At 46.4% G+C, this 27,709-nt stretch overlaps 1 protein-coding gene across 4 annotated transcripts; it reads left to right on the top strand.

Moving 5' to 3' along the window:
- Window positions 1-1,550: 1,550 nt before the first annotated feature.
- RPN1 (ribophorin I) lies at window positions 1,551-27,709 on the top strand. Of its 4 annotated transcripts, none has more exons than XR_013413381.1 (10): window positions 1,551-1,828; window positions 6,689-6,753; window positions 7,936-8,242; window positions 14,632-14,841; window positions 16,680-16,872; window positions 20,475-20,574; window positions 21,295-21,433; window positions 21,652-21,797; window positions 24,943-25,227; window positions 27,083-27,709. XR_013413381.1 is itself a non-coding variant. In XM_077990626.1 (10 exons), the coding sequence occupies exons 1-10, from the start codon at window positions 1,568-1,570 to the stop codon at window positions 27,263-27,265; spliced, it is 1,872 nt and encodes a 623-aa protein (XP_077846752.1). In that variant the 5' UTR covers window positions 1,551-1,567; the 3' UTR covers window positions 27,266-27,709.

Genomic DNA, 27,709 nt, shown 5'->3' on the forward strand with positions numbered 1-27,709 from the left:
TTGGGAGGCTGAGGCAGGTGGATCACGAGGTCAGGAGTTCAAGACCAGCCTGGCCAAGATGTTTAAACCCCATCTCTACTAAAAATACAAAAATTAGCCAGGTGTGGTGGTGGGCGCCAGTAATCCCAGCTACTGGGGAGGCTAAGGCAGAGAATTGCTTGAACCAGGGAGGCACAGGTTGCCGTGAGCCAAGATTGCGCCACTGCACTCCACCCTGGGCAACACAGTGAGACTCCATCTCAAAAAAAAAAAAAAAGAATAAATAAAATAAAAAATAGTAAACTTGCTTTCACTTTGCATTGCAGACTCACCCTGAATTCTTTCTTGTGTGAGATCCAGGAACCCTCTCTTGGGGTCAGGATCCAGACCTGGGATTGGTGGTATGAGCCACTGTGCCTGGCCTTGTCTATATTTATGACTAGATTGAAGTGATGGATTTTCTGTAATTTTGTGGCAATACCACAGAAGTGATGTGCCTTTCTCAAAGGATCCTATCAGTAGATACCTAATGTTACTATATTTTACACGTGGTGATGTTAACTTTGATCACGTGTTTAAAGTGGTGCCTGCCAGGATTCTCCACTGTAGACTATTTTTTCCTTTGTAATTACTAAACATTTTATTTTTATTTTATTTCTTTTTGAGAGGGAGTCTCGCTTAGTCGCCTAGGCTGCAGTGCAGTGGTATGATCTTGGCTCACTGCAACTTCCGCCTCCCGGGTTCAAACGATTCTCGTGCCTCAGCCTCCAGAGTAGCTGGGATTACAGGCGTGCGCCACCACGCCCGTCTAATTTTTTTTTTTTTTTTTGAGACGGAGTCTTACCCTGTCACCTAGGCTGGAGTGCGATGGCGCTATCTTGGCTCACTGCAACCTACGCCTCCGGGGTTCAAGCGATTCTCCTGCCTCAGCCTCCCGAGTAGCTGGGATTACAGGCGCCCGCCACCACGCCCGGCTAATTTTTTGTATCTTCAGTATAGATGGGGTTTCACCATGTTGGCCAGGCTGGTCTTCAACTCATGACCTCAGGTGATCCGCCCGCCTTGGCCTCCTAAAGTACAGGAATTACAGGCGTGAGCCATAGTGCCCGGCCTAATTACTAAACATTTTAGTAGAGATGTTTTGAAACTGCATATGTTTCGGCTTCAAGTTCTGCCTACTAATTTTAGCATCCATCGGTGGATGAAGAAGGCCGACTTTTACTTTCTCAGTCTGAGCAAAATTTCACTGCTTTAAGGAGCAAAACGAGCAGAATTATTGGACAGGAAGAATGGTAGGAGAGAGTAGAGACCTAGGCAAGTGCCGCTCCTGTAAAAATTAGGTAAGTGAAATCTAATAATAATAAGTGCACTGGCACTACAAACAGAAGGATAGCCCGGGCAGCTCTGAGAGGGGTTTGCAATCAGGCGCCGGGTCGACTTCCCGGTTGCCCTGGAGACAGGGTCCTTCCTTGTTGGGCGCCTCCATCTTGTGTCACCAGCCCTTGCCCAATGAGCGGCTGCTCAGTGGCGGGAGGGCGGGCTACCGCGGCGGGGCTCTGCCCGCCTTGGCCCTCTGCTCTTCTCGGTCATGGAGGCGCCAGTCGCCCGCTTATTTCTGCTCCTGTTGCTCGGGTCCTGGACCCCGGCGCCAGGCAGTGCCTCCTCCGAGGCACCGCCGCTGATCAACGAGGACGTGAAGCGCACAGTGGACCTAAGCAGCCACCTGGCTAAGGTGACGGCTGAGGTGGTCCTGGCGCACCTGGGCGGCAGCTCCACGTCCCGAGCTACCTCTTTCCTTCTGGCTTTGGAGCCTGAGCTCGAGGCTCGGCTGGCGCACCTGGGCGTGCAGGTGAGTGTGGGCCACCCCTCGCCGCCGCTCCCGGGGCCCTTCCCGCCTCCCTTCCTGCCGGTCCCCCGACTCCGCCCGCGCCCCTCTAGGCCTCAGGAAATGCGGAGACCTGGGCGGCGGGCGAGGCGCAGGGGTCGGTGGGATTGCCTCGGGGCCCCTGCGCCTCCGCGGCCGGTGCACGCGCACCCTCATGCCTGGGCCACGTCAGCACTGGCCTGCCCCCGCGCGGGTCGCTGCTCGCGTGGGCAGCTGCTGGGATTCGCAGCGGACCCGCCTCGGAGCTTGCCCTTGCGGGGGCCGTTCTCGGCACCGCTCGGGCGACCTCTGGCCGATAGAACGCATCTCCCTTCCGTAAGGCGAGCGCGGCAGCCACTCGGCCCGGTGCCAGCGGGCGCCGGACTTCATTTCTCACGGCCTGACGCCGTGGCCCAAGTGGAGGACAAATAACTGAATTAAAATGAATTTCATTCTCTTAATTCAGTATCTGGTCCGTTGTAGGTGCTTCTTTCTAGACATAGAGAACCATCAGAAATGTAACAGGTTTGGCATCTTTAAGTCAGTAATCACTTGAAATCCCTATTCATGTGACGCATTTCTTAAGGTTGCTAATGAACACTTTCTAAATGTTAAAACTCTTCTTAAAGTTAATTTTGAAATTCCTGCACGTAATATAAGTTTTCTTATGCCGTACAGAAAAGGAAAGTCCAGTTTTCTCCCGTCCCCCTACTGCTTCTCATTCTTAACCTCGGCAATAAATGGCTGTGTTTGGCTTAAGTGTTTCCAGGTATTTCAGTGATCACCAAAGAAAATGTTGGGTTTGGGAGTAGAGAGAATATACTTACACAGAGGTTTGTTTTTTATTACTATTGTTGTTAAACAATTTCATTAAATGATTACCTAATTATTTGTTGAGAGAATAGTCATTACAGTGTCACATTTCCCTCTAAGCAAACTTCGTTCTCTGACTGAATATGGAGCTATAAAGCTGGGTTTATAGAGATTACGTTTCTGAAATGACTCCTATTTTCTTTCATGCCTTGTCCGTGATGAAATAAAGTTTTACTCAAAGGCTTGTGGAAAGATAGATCAAAACTTCATGTAAATTTGCCTTGCCACCTTTGAATGTCTTGAATGTTAAATCCTATTCTTTATAGAAGCCAGTTGTGATTTAATGAGCTTGTTACAGTATAAGTGAACCACAGCAGGAGCTCGGCTATCCTGCCATCATGCCTGCGAGCTAGGTTAATGTGCTTATTTTATGTTGTTTTTATTTTTTCTCCCAACTTTATTGAGGTATAATTGGTATACAAAAAACTGCCTATTGTTAATATATTCAAAATACATATACACTGGTGTTACCATTACCACAATCCGGGTAATAAACATATCTATCACCTCCAGAAGTTTCCTTTTGTTCTTTGTTTTTGTGGTAAGATACTTTCTTACTGGGACTCTACTTTGTGTCAGATATTATGGTGGGTATTTTAAATATATTTTAATTTAGCCCTCATAGCAACCATTTAAGGGATAAGTCCTCATATAGCAGGCAAGGAGGCTGTAGTCTGGCAGATTAAGTTATTTAGCCCCCTACATGTGGTCTTACAGTGCAGAGTAAGTCAGGGCTCCAGCTTATTCCATAATTTGTGTATTCTCACACTGTATAATGTTGCCTCTTCTGGCTTTGATGGCTGTGAGGTAGGGTTGTATTGGGTATAAGACCTGCAGTCACATCAACAGATTTATTTAAAATCATTTTAAATTTTGTAGTCCAAGACACTAGTTAAATGGATATATGTGCTATTTTGTACTCTTATCCCAGTGGGAAACAACTGGATGATGAACTTAACAAGGAGGTGCGGCCGGGCGCGGTGGCTCAAGCCTGTAATCCCAGCACTTTGGGAGGCCGAGACGGGCGAATCACGAGGTCAGGAGATCGAGACCATCCTGGCTAACATGGTGAAACCCCGTCTCTACTAAAAAAATACAAAAAACTAGCCAGGTGAGGTGGCGGGCGCCTGTAGTCCCAGCTACTCGGGAGGCTGAGGCAGGAGAATGGCGTAAACCCGGGAGGCGGAGCTTGCAGTGAGCTGAGATCCGGCCACTGCACTCCCGCCTGGATGACAGAGCCAGACTCCGTCTAAAAAAAAAAAAAAAAAAAAAAAACAAGGAGGTGCATATTTTCCAACAGTTGTGTTGGAAACTGATGAGGTTGTTGAAATGTTTTTCAGTGGGTTCTTTTCTTTCTTTCTTTTTTGTTTTGAGACGGAGTTTCACTCTTGTTGCCCAAGCTGGAGTGCAATGGCCCTATCTTGGCTCACTGCAACCTCTGCCTCCTGGGTTCAAGCGATTCTCCTGTCTCAGCCTCTGGAGTAACTGGCCCATGCCACCATGCCCGGCTAATTTTTGTTATTATTATTTTTTTTTGAGATGGAGTCTCGCTCTGTCGCCAGGCTGGAGTGCAGTGGTGCGGTCTCAGCTCAGTGCAACCTCTGCCTCCCGGGTTCAAGTGATTCTCCTGCCTCAGCCTCCTGAGTAGCTGGGACTAAAGACGCGTGCCACCATGGCCAGATAATTTTTGTGTTTTTTTCATAGAGACAAGGTTTCACCATGTTGGCCAGGATGGTTTTGATCTCTTGACTTCGTGATCCGCCTGACTTGGCCTCCCAAAGTGCTGGGATTACAGGTGTGAGCCACTGCACTTGGCCTGGCTGGTTCCCATTGTGATAAGATTCTAGTCAAAGTCATGAAACTTGTTGTTTGTGTTAGACTGTACAGCTTTATTGAGGATGATTGTATGATTGTTTTAGACTTTTTGATATAATATTTTAAAAGTTCACCATTACAGCTTTTTGTATCCTACTGGGAATCACTACTTAAGTCCTAAAAGATAGCCTAATTTTTGTTTTTTTCAGTTGAGGGTGGGTTGGCAGAGAGATCAGTGGGGTATGTATACACTTCTCCCTTGCAGCCTGCTCCAGAGTCTTATGATTGGAGATAACTCCTCTTTCTCAGAAAACCCCTGCAGCCTGCTGGAGTGAACGTCCTTTTCCTGGTTACATAGCTTGTTGCTGTGAGGTACCCCAAACAGTGGTCATTGGCTCCTCCCCAAGGGATTTTTGCCAATGTTAACTTTTTTTTTTTTTTTTTTTGAGAGGGAGTCTCACTCTGTCGCCCAGGCTGGAGTGAGTGCAGTGGCACGATCTCGGCTCACTGCAACCTCTGCCTTCCAGATTCAAGCGATTCTTCTGCTTTAGCCTCCCAAGTAGCTGGGCTTACAGGTGCCCGCCACCACGCCTGGCTAATTTTTGTATTTTTAGTAGAGATGGGGTTTCACCATGTTGGCCAGGATGGTCTCGATCTCCTGACCTCACGTGATCTGCCTGCCTCGGCCTCTCAAAATGTGAATCACCGCGCCCGACCAACTTTTTTTTTTTTTTTTGAGATGGAGTTTCACTCTTGTTGCCCAGGCTGGAGTACAGTGGCATGGTCACAGCTCACTGCAACCTCCGCCTCCTGGGTTCAAGCAATTCTCCTGCCTCAGCCTCCTAAGTAACTGGGATTACAGGCGCCCACGACCACGTCCAGCTAATTTGTATTTTTAGTAGAGACGAAGTTTCACCATGTTGGCCAGGTTGGTCTCGAACTCCTGACCTCAGGTGATCCACCCCCCTCTGCCTCCCAAAGTGCTGGGATTACAGGCGTGAGCCACTGTGCCTGGCCAGTTTTAACTCTTATATTAGTGAAAAAACAGTTTTAAGCTGGGCATTGTATCTCATGCCTGTAATCTGTGGGAGGATTGCTTGAGCCCAAGAATTCAAAACCAGTCTGGGCAATATAGGGAGACCCTGTCTGTACAAAAATAAAAACCCCTGAGACTTTTTTTTTTTGAGACGGAGTCTTGCACTGTCGCCTGGGCTGGAGTGCAATGGCATGATTTCAGCTCACTGCAGCCTCTGCCTCCCAGGTTCACGAAATTCTCCTGCCTCAGCCTCCCGAGTAGCTGGGATTACAGGCACACACCACCATACCCAGCTAATTTTTTGTATTTTTAGTAGAGACGGGGTTTCACTATATTGGCCAGACTGGTCTTGAACTCCTGACCTGGTGATCCACCCGCCTTGGCCTCCCAAAGTGCTGGGATTACAGGCGTGAGCCACCACGCCCGGCCCCGAGACTTTTCTGTTACATCACTAATACATTTCTTTGAGTATGCTTATTTGAATATAAATGAGGAAGAAAAGCATCAAGAAAGAGGCCTTTGAGAAGTATATTTGGAAGTGTAATCTTTCTGTGTATATGTGTATTTCATCATTCAGGAAAATATGCATTTATAGAAGTTTTATGCCACTTTTATTTATTTATTTATTTATTTTGAGGCGAAGTTTTGCTCTTGTTGCCCAGGCTGGAGTGTGATGGTGCCATCTCAGCTCACTGCAATCTCCACCTCCCGGGTTCAAGCGATTCTCCTGCCTCAGCCTCCTGAGCAGCTGGGATTACAGGCATGTGCCACCATGCCTCGCTAATTTTGTATTTTTAGTAGAGATGGGGTTTCTCCATGTTGGTCAGGCTGGTCTCGAACTCCTGACCTCAGGTGATCCGCCTGCCTCAGACTCCCAAAGTGCTGGGATTACAGGTGTGAGCCACTGCGTCTGGCCATATGCCACTTTGTAAAAGTAAGTCTTTGACAATATTCTTGTGTTTCAGAGAAAAAAAATTGTTACTGAAAAGAAAATTCAATCTCTAAAAAGTTCTGGTAGTTTGACTACTTTAATGGGGATGTACTGAAGCACTTGGTTAATTATTGACTCAAAATTTAGAAGCCAAAAGACGTGAAGAACAAACTATCTTTTTCTGTTCTAGGTGAAGGGAGAAGATGAGGAAGACAACAATTTGGAAGTACGTGAAACCAAAATTAAGGGTAAAAGGTAAGCTGACAAACAATATACCTTGTCTCTTGTTCAAGGTTATGTCAGGGTTGGGCTCATACGGGATCATAAACTAGGCAAGTTGCTCAGGAAGTGCCTGCTGTATTACACATTTTTTTCTTTTCTTTTTTTCTTTTCTTTTTTTTGTAGAGAGGAGGTCTAGCTATGTTGCCCAGGCTGATCTTGACCTCCTGAGCTCAAGCCATCCTCCTGCCTTGGCCTCTCAAAGTGCTGGGATTACAGGTGTGAACCACTGCATCTGTCCTAGAGGATTTTTTTTTTTTTTTCTTGAGACAGGGTCTGGCTTTGTTGCCCAGGCTGCATTACTGTGGTGCCATGTTGACTCACTGCAACCTCCACCTCCAGGGCTCAAACCATCCTTCCACCTCAGCCTCCTGAGTAGCTGGGACTAGAGGTGTGTACCACCACACACAGCTAGTGTGTGTGTGTGTGTGTGTGTGTGTGTGTGTGTATGCATTTTTAGTAGACACAGGGTTTTGCCATGTTACCTAGGCTGGTCTTGAACTCCTGGCCTCAGGTGATCTGCCTGACTCGGCCTCCCAAAGTGCTGGGATTACAGGCGTGAGCCCCCACACCTGGCCAAGAGATCACCTTTAATGTAATAATTTAAGTCTTTTATTAACCGGACACGGTGGCAGGTGCCTGTAGTCCCAGCCACTCGGGAGGCTGAGGCAAGAGAATCGTTTGAACCTGGGAGGTGGAAGTTGCAGTGAGCTGAGATCGCATAACTGCACTCCAGCCTGGGTGACAGAGCAAGACTCCATCTCAGAAGAAGAAAAAAAATAATTTAAGTCTTTTAAGACAAATATCTAGCTGTTTCTTTCAGGGCTGTTTATAAATAGCAAGAGTGTAAAACAACATAAATGTTCAACAATGGAACAAAAGTTAAAAACATTCTAATAGGTAATCCCCAGCTACTTGGGAGGTTGAGGCAGTAGAATCTCTTGAACCCAGTAGGTAGAGGTTGCAGTGAGCCGAGATCGCACCATTGCACTGCAACCTGAGTGATAGAGCCAGACTCCATCTCAAAAAGAAAAAGGTGATCTCTTAAAGATAATTGCTTTTGTTTTGGGTTCAAAATTTTATTCTGAGTTTGAACTGCTACTAGTGTTTTCAGTATCCTCAGTCTCTCTTATTTCTCTTGCCTTGTTCTTCCTTTAGTGGGAGATTCTTCATAGTCAAGCTCCCAGTTGCTCTTGATCCTGGGGCCAAGATTTCAGTCATTGTGGAAACAGTCTACACCCATGTGCTTCAGCCGTATCCAACCCAGATCACCCAGTCAGAGAAACAGTTTGTGGTGTTTGAGGGGAACCATTATTTCTACTCTCCCTATCCAACGAAGACACAAACCATGCGTGTGAAGCTTGCCTCTCGAAATGTGGAGAGCTACACCAAACTGGGGAACCCCACGCGCTCCGAGGACCTACTGGATTATGGGCCTTTCAGAGATGTCCCTGCCTATAGTCAGGTAGGCTCAGGTGGAGTCCAGCCCATCCCTGTCTGCTTCAGAGAATGTCTTGCAGAGTGACTACTGGTTGATAGGCTTGGGTGGTGTGGGGTGGATGGAATCTGCAGTCATTTCTAAGGTCATTCCAAAAGTGTTTAACCTGCAGTGAAATGATTCCATGGGGGTCTTGTTTCTCCTTTGGGGATCACAGGTAGAGGCTGGGGGTAGCATTCGGAGAGGTGGAATGGGTGTTGGGGGAGATGGAAGCAAGACATTCCATGCAGAGGCAGTAAGGACTTGAGATAGTGTGGCTGGGCAGATACTGGGGTAGCAAAGCTGTCCGAGTGGTTGAAGGCCTTCCTTGAATGTTGGGCCTCGGTTGGAACTTGAAGGGAGAGGGCGAAATTAAGGCTTACAAAGATTTTGTTACTATGGCAAATTGCAAACATGCCAAAGTACAAAGACTAGTATAAACTCCCACACACATCACTTAGATTCAGTGGTTATCAGGTTACCATAATTAACCCACCTCTTTTTTTCTTTGGTGGAGTACTTTAAAAAAATTTTTTTTTTTTTTAAGAGACAGGATCCAGCTCTGTTGCCCAGCCTGGAGTACAGTGGCATAATCATAGCTCACTGTAACCTCAAACTTCTGGGCTCAGTCCATCTTCCCAGCTCAGCCTCCCATGTAGCTGGAATGACAGGCGTGTGTCACCATGCCCATTTAATTTTTTATTTTTGTTGTAGAGACATGATCTTGCTTTGTTGCTCAGGCTAGTCTCAAACTCCTGGGCCCAAGTGATTTTCCTGCCTTGACCTCCCAAAGTGCTGGGATTATAGGCATGAGCCGTGGTCCCTGGCCTCTTTGCTAGAGGAATTTTTTTTTTTTTTTTTGAGGCAGAGTCTCACTCTGTCGCCCAGGCTGGAGTGCAGTGGCACAATCTTGGCTCACTGCAAGCCCTGCATCCTGGATTCATGCTATTCTCCTGCCTCAGCCTCCTGAGTAGCTGGGACTACAGGCACCCGCCACCACACCAGGCTAATTTTTTGTATTTTTAGTAGAGACAGGGTTTCACCGTGTTAGCCAGGATGGTCTCGATCTCCTGACCTCGTGATCTGCCCGCCTTGGCCTCCCAAAGTGCTGGGATTACAGGTGTGAGCCACTGTGCCCGGCTGCTAGAGGATTTTAAAGGAAATCTCAGGAGTCATGTCTTTTTACTCTACCTACTTCCTTACCATTTCTAAAAAATGTGGATATTTTAGACGTTTAACATTTCTTTGCACTGGGTGCAGTGGCTCATGCCTATAATCCTAGCACTTTGGGAGGCCGATACAGGAGGATCATTTGTGACCAGGAATTCAAGACCAGTCTGGGCAACATAGTGAGACCTCATTTTTACAAAAAACATTAAGCTGGGCGTGGTGACACACTCCTGTCGTCCCATCTACTTGGGAGGCGGTGGGAGGATTACTTGAGCCCAGGAGGTTAAGGCTAGAGTTATCTATGATTGCACCACCCCACTCTTAAAAAAAAAAGATTGCTTTGCATCTCTCTGTGTGTTTAGAACATGTGTCACTAAGGATGTGCAACCAAAATACTTTGTTCTAATGCTACATGAAATAATAGTTTGTTTTTTTTGTCTTTTTTTGTTCTTTCTTTTTTTCTTTTTCTTTTTTTTTTTTTTTTTTTTTTTTTGAGGAGTCTTGATCTGTCACTCAGGCTGGAATGCAGTGGGGCGATCTTGGCTCACTGCAACCTCTGCCTCCTGGGTTCAAGCAGTTCTCCTGCCTCAGCCTCCCAAGTAGCTGGGATTACAGGTGCCCGCTACCACGCCTGGCTAATTTTTGTATTTTTAGTAGAGACGGGGTTTCTCCATGTTGGCCAGGCTGGTCTCGAACTCTTGACCTCAGGTAATCCGCCTGCCTCGGCCTCCCAAAGTGCTGGGATTACAGTTGTGAGTCACTGCGCCTGGTCTGTTTTTTTATGTTTCAAATGTCAGTTTGATACATAGTTAGGGCTGTTCATTTTGGGTTGTTTTAAACTTTTAAGAACTTTTTATTAACTTAATTTTTTGAATGTGAAAACAACATGATTTCATAGTCAAAATTATATAAAACAAGTTATACATAACAAAATTATATATAACAAGTTATATATAACAAGTTAAAAGGCCAGGTGCATATATATATATATATATATATATATATATGGCCTTATATATATAAGTGCACTTACATAAGGTGCATATATATACACACACACATATATACATACATACATAAGGCCAAGTGTACCATTTTAAGTTATATATATATCTCTCTCACAACTTATAAAGCCAGGTGCACTGGCTCATGCCTGTAATCCCAGCACTTTGGGAGACTGAGGTGGGGCAGATCACTTGAAGCTAGGAGTTCAAGACCAGCCTGGCCAACATGGTGAAACCCCATCTCTACTAAAAATACAAAAATTAGCTGGGTGTAGTTGCACTCAACTGTAGTCCCACCTACTAGGGAGGTTGAGGCACGAGAACTGCTTGAACCCAGGAGGTAGGGGTTGCAGTAGCCAAGATCATGTCACTGCACTCCAGCCTGGGCAACAGAGCAAGAGTCTGTCTCCAAAAAAACAGGCAAGTTATAGTCAGAGAATTCTTGCTTCCAATTTTCCCGTTCATTTGTTCTCCTTGGTAACCATTTATGTTAGCTTTTGGTTTATTCTTCTAGTGTTTCTTTCTAAATATATGCAGATTTGTAGTAAACATACTCATATTCCTCCATGTCTCAAAACATAGCTCCCTATGTATATTGTTGCTCTGTGGGGTTGTTTTTGGGGAGGGGGAGGGTCTCTGTGCCTCCTGTTGTGGTTGTAGAGTGCCCAGGGCCCATGTGCCCACTGTGAAGATGACAGCCTTGCCACTCTGAGCTGTGCTTTCTCTAACTGCATGATTTCTTTTACTTACTTAAAACTGAATGAGAGTTCATATTGGGACACTGATTTGATTTTCCTCTATGCAGGCTTTTAAAAATATAAAGGTTTTGGGTTTTCAAACTTGCCTCCATTTTAAGTTAATAGAACGTACTTGAGAGGCTGGGCGCGGTGGCTCACGCCTGTAATCCTGGTACTTTGGGAGACCGAGGTTGGCAGATCACGAGGTCAGGAGTTTGAGACCAGCCTGGCCAGCATGGTGAAACCCCATCTCTACTAAAGATACAAAAAATTAGCCAGGCATGGTGGCATGCGCCTGTAATTCCAACTACTCGAGAGGCTGAGGCAGGAGAATCACTTGAACCTGGGAGGTGGAGGTTGCAGTGAACTGAGATCACGCCATTGCATTCCAGTCTGGGCAACAGGGTGACACTTTGTCTCAAAAAAAAAAAATTAAAAAAAACGTTCATGAGAGACCATTTGGCAAATATAAAGGAAGATTTGAAGTCAGTTCACCACCACTATCGACACTATTGACATTTTAGTAACTGAGTCATTTCTAAGCATAGGGCTTTTTAATATATGTATTATGTTTAATGTCATATTATGTAAAAGTATTGTGTAATACCTTTGACACTTAGAATATTCTCTAAACATTTTACATGTTACTACATTACCTTTGTCAACCTTTTTTTTGTTTTTTGAGACAGGGTCTTACTCTTGTCGCCCAGGCTAGAGTGCAGTGGTGCAATCTCAGTTCACTGCAACCTCTGCCTCTTGAGTTTAAGTGATTCTCCCACCTCAACCTTCCCAGTAGCTGGGACTTACAGGCATGTGCCACCACGCCTGGCTAAGTTTTGTATTTTTCGGTAGAGACAGGGTTTCACTGTGTTGGCCAGGCTAGTCTCAAACTCCTGACCTCAAATGATCTACCCACTCTGGCCTCCCAAAGTGCTGGGATTACAAGTGTGAGCCACTGTGCCCGGACGGCCTGTAAACCGTGTTTTTTTTTCTTTTTTTTTTTTTTGAGACAGAGTCTTGCTCCGTCACCCAAGCTGGAGTGCAGTGGCTCAATCTCAGCTCACTGCAACCTCCACCTCCTGGGTTCAAGCAATTCTCCTGCCTCAGCCTCCCGAGTAGCTGGGACTACAGGCGCCTGCCAACCTGCCCGGCTAGTTTTTTTTGCATTTTTTTAGTAGAGACGGGGTTTCACTGTGGTAGCCAGGATGGTCTCGATCTCCTGACCTTGTGATCCGCCCGTCTCGGCCTCCCAAAGTGCTGGGATTACAGGCTTGAGCCACCGTGCCCGGCCTTTTTTATGTTTTTTTAAATTTTTTAAAATTTTTTTATTTTTGAGACAGAGTCTCGCTCTGTCGCCCAGGCTGTAGTGCAGTGGTGTGATCTTGGCTGACTGCAAGCTCCGCCTCTCAGGTTCACGCCATTCTCCTGCCTCAGCCTCCCGAGTAGCTGGGACTATAGGCGCCCACCACCAGGCTGGCTAATTTTTTTGTATTTTTAGTAGAGACGGGGTTTCACCGTGTTAGCCAGGATGGTCTCAATCTCCTGACCTCGTGATCTGCCTCCCGGGTTCACGCCATTCTCCTGCCTCAGCCTCCCGAGTAGCTGGGACTACAGGCACCCGCCACCAGGCCGGCTAATTTTTTTGTATTTTTAGTAGAGACGGGGTTTCACTGTGTTAGCCAGGATAGTCTCAATCTCCTGACCTCGTGATCCATCTGTCTCGGCCTCCCAAAGTGCTGGGATTACAGGCATGAGCCACCGCGCCCGGCCACGCCTGACTAATTTTTCTATTTTTAGTAGAGATGAGGTTTCACCATATTGGCCAGGCTGGTCTCAAACTTCTGACCTTGTGATCTGCCCGCCTTGGCCTCCCAAAGTTTACAGGCGTGAGCCACCGTGCCCAGCTGCTACACCATTTTTAAGTGGCTAACTCACTGATTTGATGTCCTAGAGCTCATTTGCCAAGTTTCTATAGTTAAACAGTTAGTTTTTTTTTTCTATTTAATATTATAATATACATCTCTGCACATAACTTTGTATTCTCAGAATTTTCTGAAGTAATGTTTTTCAAATTGAAGGATATGAACATTTAAAAATCTCTTGCTGGTTGGGCACAGTGGCTCATGCTTGTAATCCCAGCACTTTGGGAGGACAAGGTAGGTAGATTGCTTGAGACCACCTTGGGCAACGTGGTGAAATTCTGTCTCTACAAAAAATACAAAAAATTAGCTGGGCATGGTGGCATGCACCTGGAATCCCAGCTACTCATAGGGCTTGAGGTGGGAGGATTGCTTGAGCCCAGGAAGTTGAGACTGCATTGAGCCAAGATTGTGCCACTGCACTCCAGCCTGGGTGACAGAATGAAACCCTGTTCATTACAAAAAAAAAAAAGAGAGAAAAACCTCTTGCTGTAGTTTGCCAAGTAGTTTTTCAAAAGATTTAATCAATTTTTTAGGATTCCAGCTGTGTGAAACTGCTGGTTTCCCTATGCCCTTGCTTGTACTGGCATTAAATGCTATCAAATATGATTATGAGTGAATTGTACTTTTAAAAATCTAGTCATAGAATGAGTAAATAAACTAGTGAATAAACTAGCTGTAAGAGCTAACAAAATAGATTGTCTTTTTCATGGACTTTTCGGAAGCAAGGTGTGTTGGGCCTTATTGAGAGGTGATGTTTAACATATAGAAGAGTGAAATCAGGCTGGGCATGATAGCTGGCTGGGCGGTGTGATACCTCACGCCTGTAATCCCAGCACTTTGGTAGGCCAAGGTGGGCGGATCACCTGAGGTCAGGAGTTCGAGACCAGCTTGGCCAACATGGTGAAACCCCGTCTCTGCTAAAAATACAAAAATTAGCCAGATGTGGTGGTGCATTCCTGTAATCCCAGTTACTTGGGAGGCTGAGGCAAGAGAATCGCTTGAACCCAGGAGGCAGAGGTTGCAGTGAGCTGAGGTTGTATCACTGTACTGCAGCCTGGGTGACAGAGCAAGACTGTCTCGTCTCAAAAAGAAAAAAAAAAAAAAAAAAAAGCGAAGTCAGAATTTAGCAGACCTTGTATTGCTACTTAGGTTTATGACCTTGAACAAGGTAATGGAAACTGCTAGGCCTTGAGATTTTTATTTGTCAAATGGGGATAAGTAGTTCTTACTTCATCATATTGTCTTGAGAATGAAATGAGATAATGCACTTATTTAGAACTCATAAAACTGCCTAATACATACAATCAGCTCCAAACACATTAGTTGTTGTTTTGTGTCCTATTTTTTGAATAATATATCATGAACATTTTTTCCCATATGTTAGCAAGAAGTCCTAGTAAACATCATTTTAAAATGTTGCATACGTTGGATACATCATAATTTACCCATTCTGTTGCTGATACATAGGTTGTCTCCAATCAATTTGATTTAAACTAATGGTGATTTCTCTGTTGCCAAAATTTGGACTGTTTCCTTCCTTCCAGGATACTTTTAAAGTACATTATGAGAACAACAGCCCTTTCCTGACCATCACCAGCATGACCCGAGTCATTGAAGTCTCTCACTGGGGTAATATTGCTGTGGAAGAAAATGTGGACTTGAAGCACACAGGAGCTGTGCTTAAGGGGCCTTTCTCACGTTATGATTACCAGAGACAGCCAGATAGTGGAATATCCTCCATCCGTTCTTTTAAGGTATGGAATGTTCAACTTGGACATGTGAGAAACGAGGACTTCATCATAGCTACTTACTCTTTGCTTTTTGAAACTAGCTAAATATATAGGCAGTTGTTTAGGGTTGACTGATGTTCATGTTGTTGATTGGGAGTGTTAGAAACCAACAGAATCTTTAAAAATACCCCCCCCATGACCAGGTGCGGTGGCTCACGCCTGTAATCCCAGCACTTTGGGAGGCCGAGGCGGGTGGATCTCGATCAGATCGAGACCATCCTGGCTAACACGGTGAAACCCCGTCTCTACTAAAAGTACAAAAAATTAGTCGGGCGTGGTGGCGGGTGCCTGTAGTCCCAGCTACTCGGGAGGCTGAGGCAGGAGAAATGACCTGAACCCAGGAGGTGGTTTTTATTTATTTATTTATTTATTTATTTTTGAGACGGAGTCTCGCTCTGTCGCCCAGGCTAGAGTGCGGTGGCGCGATCTCGGCTCACTGCCAGCGCCGCCTCCCTGGTTCATGCCATTCTCCTGCCTCAGCCTCCTGAGTAGCTGGGACTACAGGCACCCGCCACCACGCCTGACTAATTTTTGTACTTTTAGTAGAGACGGGGTTTCACCGTGTTAGCCAGGATGGTCTTGATCTCCTGACCTCGTGATCTGCCTGCCTCGGCCTCCCAAAGTGCCGGGATTACAGGCGTGAGCCACTGTGCCCAGACTAATTTTTGTATTTTTAGTAGAGACGGGGTTTCACCATGTTGGCCAGGCTAGTCTTGAACTCCTGGCCTCAAGTGACCTGCCTGCCTTACCCTCCCAAAGTGCTGCGATTACAGGCGTGAGCCACTATGTCCAGCCTAAACCATATTTTTTAAATGAAAATTTGAATAGAAAAAGGAAAAGCATACTCAGTACCACGCCACCCAAACACAGCTGACATTTTGACCTATTTCTTTGTTCTTTTCTTTTTTTTTTGAGATGGAGTTTTCACTATTGTTGCCCAGGGCTAGAGTGCAATGGCCCGATCTTGGCTCATTGCAACTTCTTCCTCCCGGGTTCAAGCAATTCTCCTGTCTCAGCCTCCTGAGTAACTGGGATTACAGGCGCATGCCCCCATGCCCGGCTAATTTTTGTGTTTATAGTAGAGGTGAGGTTTCATCACATTGTTCAGGCTGGTCTCGAACTGCTGACCTCAGGTGATTCACCCGCCTCGGCCTCCCAAAGTGCTGGGATTACAGGCTGCTGGGATTACATGCGTGAGCCACTGTGCCCGGCCCTTTTGTAATGTTTTTAAAAAACATTTTTTCATATTGCATATAGTTTCTAAATCTTTTTTGTCTTATAAATGAAATCTGATAAACTTTTTTTTTTAACTTATGTATGATAGAAGGGGTCAGTATGTGAAGAAAGGTGTTATCCCTTCCTCCCATGATCAAAATACACTGACAGATTTGGAAGATACAATGAAGAATATCAAGTAGAAAAACCCTTTCTGTAACCCTACCACCTAGTAATTTGATGAAATTTCTTCCATATTCCATCTTTATTTGCAAAATAACTTGAAAGATTATTTTTACCTTTGTATCAAGTCTTCAGTGTTCACAAAGGTATTTGCAATTCCCTTAATTATTTACTGTTTAGAAGAATTTGGGTAGTTAGCACCCTTGATTGAGAGGTTGACGCAATTTCTAGAAATTCTGAAACCTTTGTGGGAAAGTTAGACTTTTTTAGGTTGTGTTTGGGGACTGTTTTAATTAAGTAGTACCATGTGAGGATCTTGGTGCAGAAAGTCTTCTGTGTTTAGGATCATTTCCTCTTTGAGCTGACTCCTGGAGTTATAGAAGGGCATATCTACTCTCTTGCAGACCATCCTCCCTGCTGCTGCCCAGGATGTTTATTACAGGGATGAGATTGGCAATGTTTCCACCAGCCACCTCCTTATTTTGGATGACTCTGTAGAGATGGAAATCCGGCCTCGCTTCCCTCTCTTTGGCGGGTGGAAGACTCATTACATCGTTGGCTACAACCTCCCAAGCTATGAGTACCTCTATAATTTGGGTCAGTCTTCAATAGCAAGGGAGGAACTAACCTTTTCTTTAATTTTGTGCATTTTTTTTCTTTCAATTACCAGTCTTTATAGATAGGGAGTGTTCATTTGTCATTCTTAGGAAGACTGGTTTATCAGGAACTTTTATTAAGTGGGTACAAGTTACTATTGTAAAAGTAATACATGCATTTGATAGTCAATTCGAACAGCATGTAAAAGTCCTCTCCTTGTAGTTCTGTCATCAGATGGAACTGCTTAAATTCCTTTAAATAGTTTTTGAGTTATTTAAAAAATAAAATTCAGAGAATAATAAAACACACTTTTATATGAGCACCCAGAACTAATGATTGTAAACATTTTGTCGTATTTTCTTCAAGTCTTTCTTTTTTTTGAGACAGAGTCTCACTCTTGCCACCCATGTTGGAGTGGAATGGTGCGGTCTTGGCTCACTGCAACCTCAACCTCCCGGTTGAAGTGATTCTCTTGCTTCACTCTCCCGAGTAGTTGGGATTATAGGCGCCCACCACCACGCTCAGCTAATTTTTTGTATTTTTAGTAGAGACACGGTTTCACCATGTTGGCTAGGCTGGTCTTGAACTCCTGACCTCAGGTGATCCACCTGCCTTGGACTCCCAAAGTGCTGGGATTATAGGTGAGAGCCACCATGCCCAGCCAAGTCTTTTTTTTTAAACCTTTTTATTGAAAAATAAGATATAGAAAACCACACAAAAATATATATAGTTCAGTGAATTATTATAAGAGGAACACCTTGTGCCACTCTCCACCCCCTCCCGTCAATAAACCAAAATTTGCTAGTTACTCAAAAAGTGTTCCATGCACCTCTTCCTTCTCCATAAAGTAATCACTTCCCTGACTTTGAGTAATCACTTTCTTGAATTTCTTTGTAGTTTTAACACCCAAGTATATGTCTCTATATACTATACCTTAGTTTTGCCCTTTTCAATCTCTTCAATTTGTCTTATCTATTAATCTTTTTTTTTTTTTTTTTTTTTGTTTTGAGACGGAGTCTCGTTCTGTTGCTCAGGCTGGAGTGCAGTGGCGCCATCTCGGCTCACTACAAGCTCCGTCTCCCGGATTCACGCCATTCTCCTGCCTCAGCCTCCCGAGCAGCTGGGACTACAGGCGCCCACCACCACGCCCAGCTAATTTTTTTTTGTATTTTTTAGTAGAGACAGGGTTTCACCATATTAGCCAGGATGGTCTCGATCTCCTGACCTTGTGGTCCACCTGCCTCAGCCTCCCAAAGTGCTGGGATTACAGACGTGAGCCACCGCGCCTGGCCTGTCTTATCTATTAATCTGCAGTTAACTCCTACATCTATTTTTCTTGGCGCGATCTCCGCTCACTGCAACCTCCGCTTCCTAGGTTCAGGCGATTCTCCTGCCTCAGCCTCCCGAGTAGCTGAGACTACAGGCACCTGCCATCATGCCTGGCTATTTATTGTATTTTTAGTAGAGATGGGGTTTCACTACGTTGGTCAGGCAGGTTTTGAACTGACCTCAAGTGATCCACTTGCCTTGGCCTCCCAAAGTGCTGGGATTATAGGTTGAAGCTACTGTGCCAGGCCCGTTTTTTCATTTAAAACTTTTCTGGGAGGCTGAGGCAGGAGAATTGCTTAAGCTCAGGAGTTTGAGACCAGCCAGGGCAACATTGTGAAAATGGGTTTCTACAAAAAAATTTTTTTAAGTGAAAAATTATCTGGCTCACACCTGTAGTTTTAGCTACTCGGGAGGCTGAGGCCAGAGTAACACTTGAGCCCAGGAAGTTGCCCTCTATCCTGGGTGACAGAGCAAGACTCTGTCTCTAAAAAATAATTAAAGTTGCTTTTCTTCGCATTTATCTTAAAGCATTATTGTTTGTTGTTATTCACTTTAATCCATCTATATTCACTCTATCTAGCTTAGCCTTAATTCCTAAAATGCTTTTTATTTCTAATTTATTTACTTATTTACTTATTTTTTTGAGATGGAGTCTCACTCTGTCACCCAGGCTGGAGTGCAGTGGTGCAATCTCAGCTGACTGTAACCTCCCAGGCTGGAGTGCAGTGGCGCGATCTCAGCTCACTGCAACCTCCGCCTGCCAGGTTCAAGAGAGTCTCCTGCCTCAGTTTCCCGAGTAGCTGGGACTACAGGCGCGTGCCACCATGCCCAGCTAATTTTTTATTCTTAGTAGAGATGGGATTTCACTGTGTTGGCCAGGCTGGTCTCGAACTCCCGACCTCAGGTGATCCACCTACCTCGGCCTCCTAAAGTGCTTGGGATTACAGACATGAACCAGCACGCCCAGCCTGAATTTTTCTAATTGTTTACATTGTTCTTGCATCACTTGTGTCATTTTTTAAATACCTTTAGCTTGTTTTGGAATAGCAGGAGCAGTCTCCTGGTTCATTTTTATGGACGTCTTTCTGGCATGTTTTCATTTTTCTTATAGGGATGTTCTCATTTCCATCCCATTTTTCTTATATAACTTATTGTTTTCTTCTTCCTTTTTTTTTTTTTTTGAGATGGAGTCTCGCACTGTCGCCCAGGCTGGAGTACAGTGGCACAATCTCAGCTTACTACAACCTCCACCTCCTGGGTTCAAGCAATTTTCTTACCTCAGCTTCCCAAGTTGCTGGAATTACAGGCATGTGCCACCACACCTGGCTAATTTTTGTAGTAGAGACAGGGTTTCACCATGTTGGCCAGGCTGGTCTTGAACTCCTGACCTTAGGTGATCTGCCAGCCTCTGCCTCCCAAAGTGCTGGGATTACAGGCATGAGCCACTGTCTGTTGATCATTTTTAATGTGACCTTTCCAAAGGAGGGATGGTGTAGGGTGGCTTTTGTACCTTCCCAGATCTCTGCTATTTTAGTGTGGTATACTGCAAAAACACGTGACTTGATTTCTGAGCTTTCACCTGCGCGGTTTTTGAGTTCCATTGTCCCTGTCATGCTCAATTTTGATTGTGTTGAGCGGTTTCTTATTGTAGGGCACTGTCCCAGAAGGGGAGTTCTGCTCTCAGGGACTAGACTGCTGCAGACTCGTGACCTTCTGCAGGCCTGTTTCACTCACCATTAGGCAGGGCATGAGTGCTCCGAGTTTCAGCCACTCCTCACATTGGCCTTCTGTGCTCTCTAGGGAATCCCGGTTGTGTGTTTTGGGGTTCTGCTGTTCTCAAGCACACCAGTTGCCCTGTTGCTTCTCTCTGCTTTCTCCTTTACAGACACTGATAACGTGAAGGTCTTGTGGCTGTCGGTGTTTTGACCCCCATCCCTGTCTCTGTGTTGTGTGGTTCAGTAGAGATACTTTGTTGCCTGGTTTTGTGGCCGTCGGTGTTTTGACCCCCATCCCTGTCTCTGTGTTGTGTGGTTCAGTAGAGATACTTTGTTGCCTGGTTTTGTGGCTGTCGGTGTTTTGACCCCCATCCCTGTCTCTGTGTTGTGTGGTTCAGTAGAGATACTTTGTTGCCTGGTTTTGTTGTAAACATGGTCCGTGGGTTTTTGGTTTTGCTGTCTAGTTGCTTTGTCTTTATGTGAGCCCCTGTACTTCTTTCTCTCCTGCCCATTTGATCTGTTTTCCACATCATTGCTTATGCTTGCTTGATCCTTCAGGTGACCAGTATGCACTGAAGATGAGGTTTGTAGACCATGTGTTTGATGAACAAGTGATAGATTCTCTGACTGTGAAGATCATCCTGCCTGAAGGAGCCAAGTGAGTGTGACTGTTCCTTTCCTTTGCACCTGATTTTTCTGGTTGTACCCTTGTGGTACTCTAATGGGAGCGTATGTTCTAGGGGCACAGTCTTTGTGTCACTTTGCTCTAGATTTACTTTATCAGGGAACATCTACTTGGCCTCTCTTGAGTGACATGTCCACTCTGACTGACAGAATGAGAGACCCCTTGATTTTCTTCCTGTGGAGAACATTCCATAGGGGAAGGATAGTTCCTCACGTAAATCCAGGTTGTGCTGTTTACCAGGAGAAGGGACAGTGGGCCTGGGGAGACAAAAGCAGGACATGTCCCCTGCCCCGTAAGAAGCTCTTATTCATGTGAAGAGAAAGAACATTCAGAACAGCCCGTGAGGCATCTGTTCAAGCCCCCGAGGGACTCACTGGGTCGGATGTACAGGAGAGCTGTGTCAGCTTTGTGACTCCAAGGAGTGGGGCCAGTATCTGTGAGAACTTGGGAGTGGAAGATTCAGAGGGACAGTTGTTGTCCCAGCAGACAAGGGCTTTAAAACAGAGGGCTCTGTGGCACTGGCTCCCCTGTCTCAAGAGAGTGGGTGTTCTCCATAGCTGGGAAGGGAGCAGAGTGGAGGAGTGTAAACTTAGTGACCTTGAAAGGCCCCTTAGCCTTGGAATTCTCTGATTCTAAACCTGGTTTATTGGAGTAGTTAGTTGGAGGCTATGTTTTATTCCCATCTTCTTCCAGGAACATTGAAATTGATAGTCCCTATGAAATCAGCCGTGCCCCAGATGAGCTGCACTACACCTATCTGGACACATTCGGCCGCCCTGTGATTGTTGCCTACAAGAAAAATCTGGTGGAACAGCACATTCAGGACATTGTGGTGAGTGGCTCCACTGTTTGCCTTCCATGTCATCTTCCCCAGACAGTGAGCTCTGGGGCCAAGAACTCACTCCCCATCCTTCCTTGGGCTGGAGTCATTTGAGCTCACAGCGTCTTCTGGTCTTAGGGTGGGGCAGCAGGTCAAGTGGGCCAGCCTGGGTGAGTCTAGGCTCCCGTGTCCCTGCAGCTCCAATGAAGCTGTCCTCTTGCTTCTCCCAGGTCCACTACACGTTCAACAAGGTGCTCATGCTGCAGGAGCCCCTGCTGGTGGTGGCGGCCTTCTACATCCTGTTCTTCACCGTCATCATCTATGTTCGGCTGGACTTCTCCATCACTAAGGTACCCTCTCAGCCTTCTTCCTACTTGTCATTTGTGTCCTTGGTAATATTTTGCCAGCTTGAGCACTGATCCTCACAGTGAGCCCAGGGCAAGACGCCATGGCCAGAAGACCTCTGCCTGTGCTCATCCTTGCCAGAAGGGTACTTTGTTTTTGTTGCTTGTGGTCACCAGCACAGGAGGTTAAGTCCCTGCTTCTGTCTTGTTTTGTCTCTGGAGACAGAGTAACTTGGATGCTCAGGTGAGGTAGGAAAAACGAAAAGATTGGTGCTTGTTGTTTAGCTGTTTTGCTTCTTGTTATTCAGTGGAACTTGGGAGGTGGAACTCCCCTCTTAGTCCCCTTGCCAGTGTCCCCTCTCCCTTCCCCTGTGGTGATCCCTTGTTGGGAGCAGAAACCACTAACCTGGCCCCATCAGCACCCTTCTCCCCACCCCCACTCTCTGCTCCCTGACAGACAGGCTCTGTGACTCCTTGGTCCTCCCCAGGCTGCACTGCCATTATCCTCAGGTCATCCTCTTGGTCTTTTCTTCCTTCTTTCCTCCATTTCTCATTCTCTCATTGTTCCTTAGGGCTCTTGGCACCATGCCCCAGGGTAGGTGCTAGTACCAGGCACTTATTGTAGTCAGGTGGGTGAGGCCTGGGGGAGGAGATGAGCATAGCTGGTGCTTGAGGACTGTGGGAATGTGATGACAGGCACAGGGTGTGCTTTTTTCTATTTTTTTTTTTTTGAGATGGAGTCTCGCTCTGTCTCCAGGCTGGAGTGCAGTGGCGCTATCTCCGCTGACTGCAACCTCTGCCTCCTGGGTTTGAGCGATTCTTCTGCCTCAGCCTCCTGAGTAGCTGGGACTACAGGTGTGCACCAAGGGTGTGCTTTGAATGGGGCAACCTGGCAGGCCCCAAGGCTACCCTGAGGAGGTGACAGGCAAAGAAGGTGGGGAAGGGCATTCAGCTGGAGGGGCTGATGTTTTTGAGACAGCAGGGAGGGGTTTTGGTGGGACCTGTGAGCAAAGATGTTGATCCAGCTGAACTGTGTGGGTCCACTTATATGTAGATGTTTTTATGTTTTTCTTTTCTTTTTTTTTTGAGACGGAGTCTTGCTCTGTTGCCCAGGCTGGAGTGCAGTGGTGTGCTGTCGGCTTGCTGCAACCTCCGCCTCCTGGGTTCAAGCAATTCTCCTGCCTCAGCCTCCTGAGTAGCTGGGACTACAGGTATGTGCCACCACACCCGGCTAATTTTTTGTATTTTTAGTAGAGACAGGGGTTTCACAGTGTTAGCCAGGATGGTCTCAAATCTCGTGACCTTGTGATCCGTCCGCCTCGGCCTCCCAAAGTGCTGGGATTGCAGGTGTGAGCCACTGCGCCTGGCCAGATTTTTTTCAATCAAATGCAGATAGGAAATACAATACCCAATACAGTGTTTGAGGGATCTGAAACCAAATATGTGGAGGGCTGACTTTTTGTATGCTTGGGTTTTGCAGGGCTGACTACAGGACTTGAGTATGTGCAGATAGTCGGAGAGTGGGGGACCTGGAGGAATAACTCTGTGTGTGTGTGTGTGCGCGCGTGTGTGCGTGCGTGCATGCATGCGTGTGGATGTGTGTTTAATTATTTTTGCTGAATCATTGGAGGTTAAGTTGTAGACATTGTGCCCCTTTACCCTTGAATAGTTGAGCATGTGTGTAGCCTGAGAGCAAGGGTATTCTCTTACATAATCACAATATAATGATCAAATTCAGGAAATGTAATGTTGCTAAAAATCTGGTAGAACAGCACGTTCAGAACTTTGTGGTAAGTGGCTCCACTGTTCTGCCTTCTGTGCCTTCTTCCTCAAAGAATGGATAGTGTAATTAATTAGTTAATTAATACTATTAATTGGCCAGTTAATTAGTACTGTTGACCAACATGGAGTCCATAATTTTGCTGACTGTCCCCTGATCAATCACAGCTCACTGCAGCCTGGAACTCCTGGGTTCAAGCCATCCTCCCACCTCATCCTCCCAGGTAGTTTGGGAGCATGCCATCATGCCCAGCTAATTAAAAAAAAGTTGTTGTCTTTTTTTTTTTCGAGACAGAGTCTCACTCGGTTACCCAGGCTGGAGTATAGTGGCACGATCAGGGCTCACTGCAGCCTTGACCTCCTGGGATACAGTGATCCTCCCATCTCAGCTCCCTGAGTAGCTGGGACTACAAGCATGCACCACCATGCCTAGCTAATTTTTTGTATTTTTATTAGAGACAGGGTTTTGTCATGTTGGCTAGGCTGGTCTCGAACTCGTGGACTCAAGCAATCTGCCTGCCTTGGCCTCCCAAAATGTTGGGATTACAGGTGTGAGCCACTGCACCTGGCCAACATTTTTTTTTGTAGAGATGGAGTCTCCTTATGTTACCCAGGCTGGTCTTGAACCCCTGACCTCAAGTGATCCTCCTGCCTCAGCTGCCCAAAGTGTGGGGATTATAGGTGTGACCCACCATTCATTCCTGGTCCTTTCTTTGTGTTTAATAACCTTGACATTTGTAGTGTAGAGACCAGTTTTATAGAATGTCCCTTAATTTTGGTTTATCTAATATTTCCTGCTGATTAAATGGGCAAGACTGCTGTAATGTATATGCAGGGCACACTGACATTATCATCCTTGTTCACATCTATCTGCCTGCCTTACTGGACTGTGAAGTAAAAAGTCTGCTTCATCTTTTTTTTTTTTTTTTTTTTTTTTTTTTTTTTTGAGATAGAGTTCACTCAGTCGCCCAGGCTGGAGTGTAGTGGCACAATCTTGGCTCACTACAACCTCCACCTCCCGGGTTCAGGTGATTCTCCTGCCTCAGCCCCCTGAGTAGCTGAGATTACAGGCGCCTGCCACCATGCCCGGCTAATTTTTTTTTTTTTTTTTTTTTAGTAGAGATGGGGTTTCACCATATTGGTCAGGCTGGTCTTGAACTCCTGACCTCGTGATCCGCTTGCCTTGGCCTCCCAAAGTACTGGGATTACAGGCATGAGCCACCAGGCCCGGCCGGTCGGCTTCATCTTTATGGCCCTAGTTTTGCCCATTGCTGAACCTGGTCCAGATTAGGTGTCAGTAGGGGTTTGACTCTGACTTTCCAAGAAGGTGGCATTTCTTTTTTGGATGGCTGGTGGTGGCAGATGTTCTTTGGGAGATAAGATCGGAGTGGACCCAAGCCTGGATGTTGTCACACATGGTGCCTCTCCTTCCTTCAGGATCCGGCCGCAGAAGCCAGGATGAAGGTAGCCTGCATCACAGAGCAGGTCTTGACCTTGGTCAACAAGAGAATAGGCCTTTACCGTCACTTTGACGAGACTGTCAATAGGTACAAGCAATCCCGGGACATCTCCACCCTCAACAGTGGCAAGAAGAGCCTGGAGACCGAACACAAGGCCTTGACCAGTGAGATTGCACTGCTGCAGTCCAGGCTGAAGACAGAGGGCTCTGATCTGTGTGACAGAGTAAGTGTCGGGCATCACTGAGTTGCTTGGCTTGGGGCTCTCCATGCCTCACTGCTCTGTCTAGGGCAGACACTAGGCAACTCTCTTGCTTACCTGCATGCTTGTGGGATGAGACTGCATCTGGCCATAGCTTTTCATGTGGTGCCAATCCTTGTGGAGGAACAAGGGATTTTGGGGTCCTGGTTGTGAGCTGGGTGTGGAGGAAGCTCTGCCAGCCTCCTCAGCACTGTGTGCCCATATGGCCAGTATTGAGAGTAGCTGCATCCTCTCCTGGAGGCCAGACTGTTGTAGGTCCCAGGCCGCTTATGTCATGGTAAAATGAACCTAGACTTTAGAATCAATAGGTTCGAATCCAGGCTCTGATTCAGAGTTCGTAAACCTGGCCAAGTCACCTAACTTCTGTGCCTCAGTTTCCTCATCTGTAAAATGGGAATGCTTTTAGCCCCTCATAGGGGTTGTGAGTGTAAAATGAGTTAATGCAAAATATTCAGAACCCTGCCTGATACAAGCTATGTAAAGGAGTTATCTGTAAATGAGGATAGTAACCTTTTCGCAGAGGTGCCCCTCAGAGTCACTGACTCCCTGTGCACTTCCTGGCATTCCCTCTCCTCACCCTATGTGAATTTCCTCATAGCGCTTACCACTTTTTTCTCTCTATCACCCAGGCTGGAGTGCAGTGGTGCGATCTCGGCTCACTGCAAACTCCGCCTCCTGGGTTCACGCCATTCTCCTGCCTTAGCCTCCCCAGCAGCTGGGACTATAGGCGCCTGCCACCACGCCCGGCTAATTTTTTTGTATTTTTAGTAGAGACAGGGTTTCACCGTGTTAGCCAGGATGGTCTCGATCTCCTGACCTTGTGATCTGCCCGCCTTGGCCTCCCAAAGTGCTGGGATTACAGGCGTGAGCCACTGCGCCCGGCCTCACTTTTTTTTTTGTTGTTTTTGAGACAGGGTTTCACTCTGTTGCCCATGCTGGAGTGTAGTGGCGCAATCTCAGCTCACTGCAAGCCCCACCTCTAGGCTCAAGCAATCCTACCTCAGCCTCCCAAGTAGCTGGGCTCACAGGTGCACACCACCATGCCCAGCTAATTTTTTGTATTTTTTGTAGAGGTGGGGTTTTGCTATGTTGCCCAGGCTGGTCTTGAACTCCTGAGCTCAAGTGTTCTGCCTGCCGTGGCCTTCAAAGTGCTGGAATTACAGATGTGAGCCACCATGCCTGGCCCACACCTACCACTTTCTGAAACAATTTATTCTTCTACTTAAGTGTGAATTATATGTCAGCATCTAAGGGCAAGATCCCTTATCTGTCCTTAGTGCTGTTTTCTGGAACCTAGAATTGTGCCTTGCGCCATGGCTTACTAATTTGTTGAATGTTGAATGAATGTGACTATACCAGTCCTCAATGTGACATACAGTAGGTGACAATGGCTGTCACCCCCCCTTCCCTTGCCATTGATCTTTTGCCTAATTGAATCCCTGGACCTAATTTGGCAAGCTGCAGGGAGAGAAGTGACGTTCATAGAGGAGCTGCTATGTGCCAGGGCGCGTGCCAGGTGCTGCCAAGTACTTTCACACTCAGTTCTCAGAGTCCTGGAACGTAGATGAGGCCCAGGGATGGTGCAGGGCTTGTTCACAAGGGCGTAAGAACAGGGCTTGTGGGTGGTGAAGTTGGCATTTGAAGCCAGGCCTATCTTCCTCCATAGCCAGCCCTGCTGCCCTGGGACACTGTGCTGTTGGCTGCATTTGTGGCTGATCCCTGTGGAGCTCTGGGGTCTATAAGCCTGGGAGATGGTGGGACCTGCCGAGTGGGGTGGGAGGATCGCTCACAAGTCCTGCCCTGCTCTTACCTCGGCCAGGTGAGCGAAATGCAGAAGCTGGATGCACAGGTCAAGGAGCTGGTGCTGAAGTCGGCGGTGGAGGCTGAGCGCCTGGTGGCTGGCAAGCTCAAGAAAGACACGTACATTGAGAATGAGAAGCTCATCTCAGGAAAGCGCCAGGAGCTGGTCACCAAGATCGACCACATCCTGGATGCCCTGTAGCCCCTGCCCGCATCCTCAGGGGGGCCCAGGGTGCCTGCACTTTGCAGTGGCAGGCAGAATGGGTGGTAGTGGGAGGTTGTGCATGGAGGCCAGTGAAGGCTGACATCTGTAAAAGGCCTTCAAGGAAGAGAAACCAGGCCCTGCCTCAGGCAGTGTGAGAAGCTTGCTGTTTGTCCTTAAATCTTTCCTTTTTTTAAAAAAAAAGAAAAAAAAACTCCAATTAAAAACAAAACATCTTTGTGTTTTGAACAAAGGAATTTTCAATATTTGATTGGTGTTCTGTTCTGAAGCTAGGGTATTTTTTCAGCCTATAAAGCCCCCTGTTTTATGCCCTTCTAATTCCTGATGTTTGGGTATTTTGTGAGTGCATGTGTTTTTTTTTTTTTTTTTTTTTTTTAAAGTGTGTGTGAACAAATGGAAATAAAGCAGGGACTGTGAACATTT

The sequence above is a fragment of the Macaca mulatta genome, chromosome 2 (genome assembly GCF_049350105.2).
Source record: "Macaca mulatta isolate MMU2019108-1 chromosome 2, T2T-MMU8v2.0, whole genome shotgun sequence".
Taxonomy (NCBI): domain Eukaryota; kingdom Metazoa; phylum Chordata; class Mammalia; order Primates; family Cercopithecidae; genus Macaca; species Macaca mulatta.

What these genes read in the sequence shown, in the direction of transcription:
- RPN1 (XM_077990625.1), top strand. Translation starts at nt 1,568, where the DNA reads ATGGAGGCGCCAGTCGCCCGCTTATTTCTGCTCCTGTTGCTCGGGTCC. An exon ending in TGGCGCACCTGGGCGTGCAG is followed by an intron (nt 1,829 to 6,688) that starts GTGAGTGTGGGC and finishes TTTCTGTTCTAG; the next exon opens with GTGAAGGGAGAAGATGAGGA. An exon ending in CTTCTTCCTACTTGTCATTT is followed by an intron (nt 21,805 to 24,942) that starts GTGTCCTTGGTA and finishes AGTGGACCCAAG; the next exon opens with CCTGGATGTTGTCACACATG.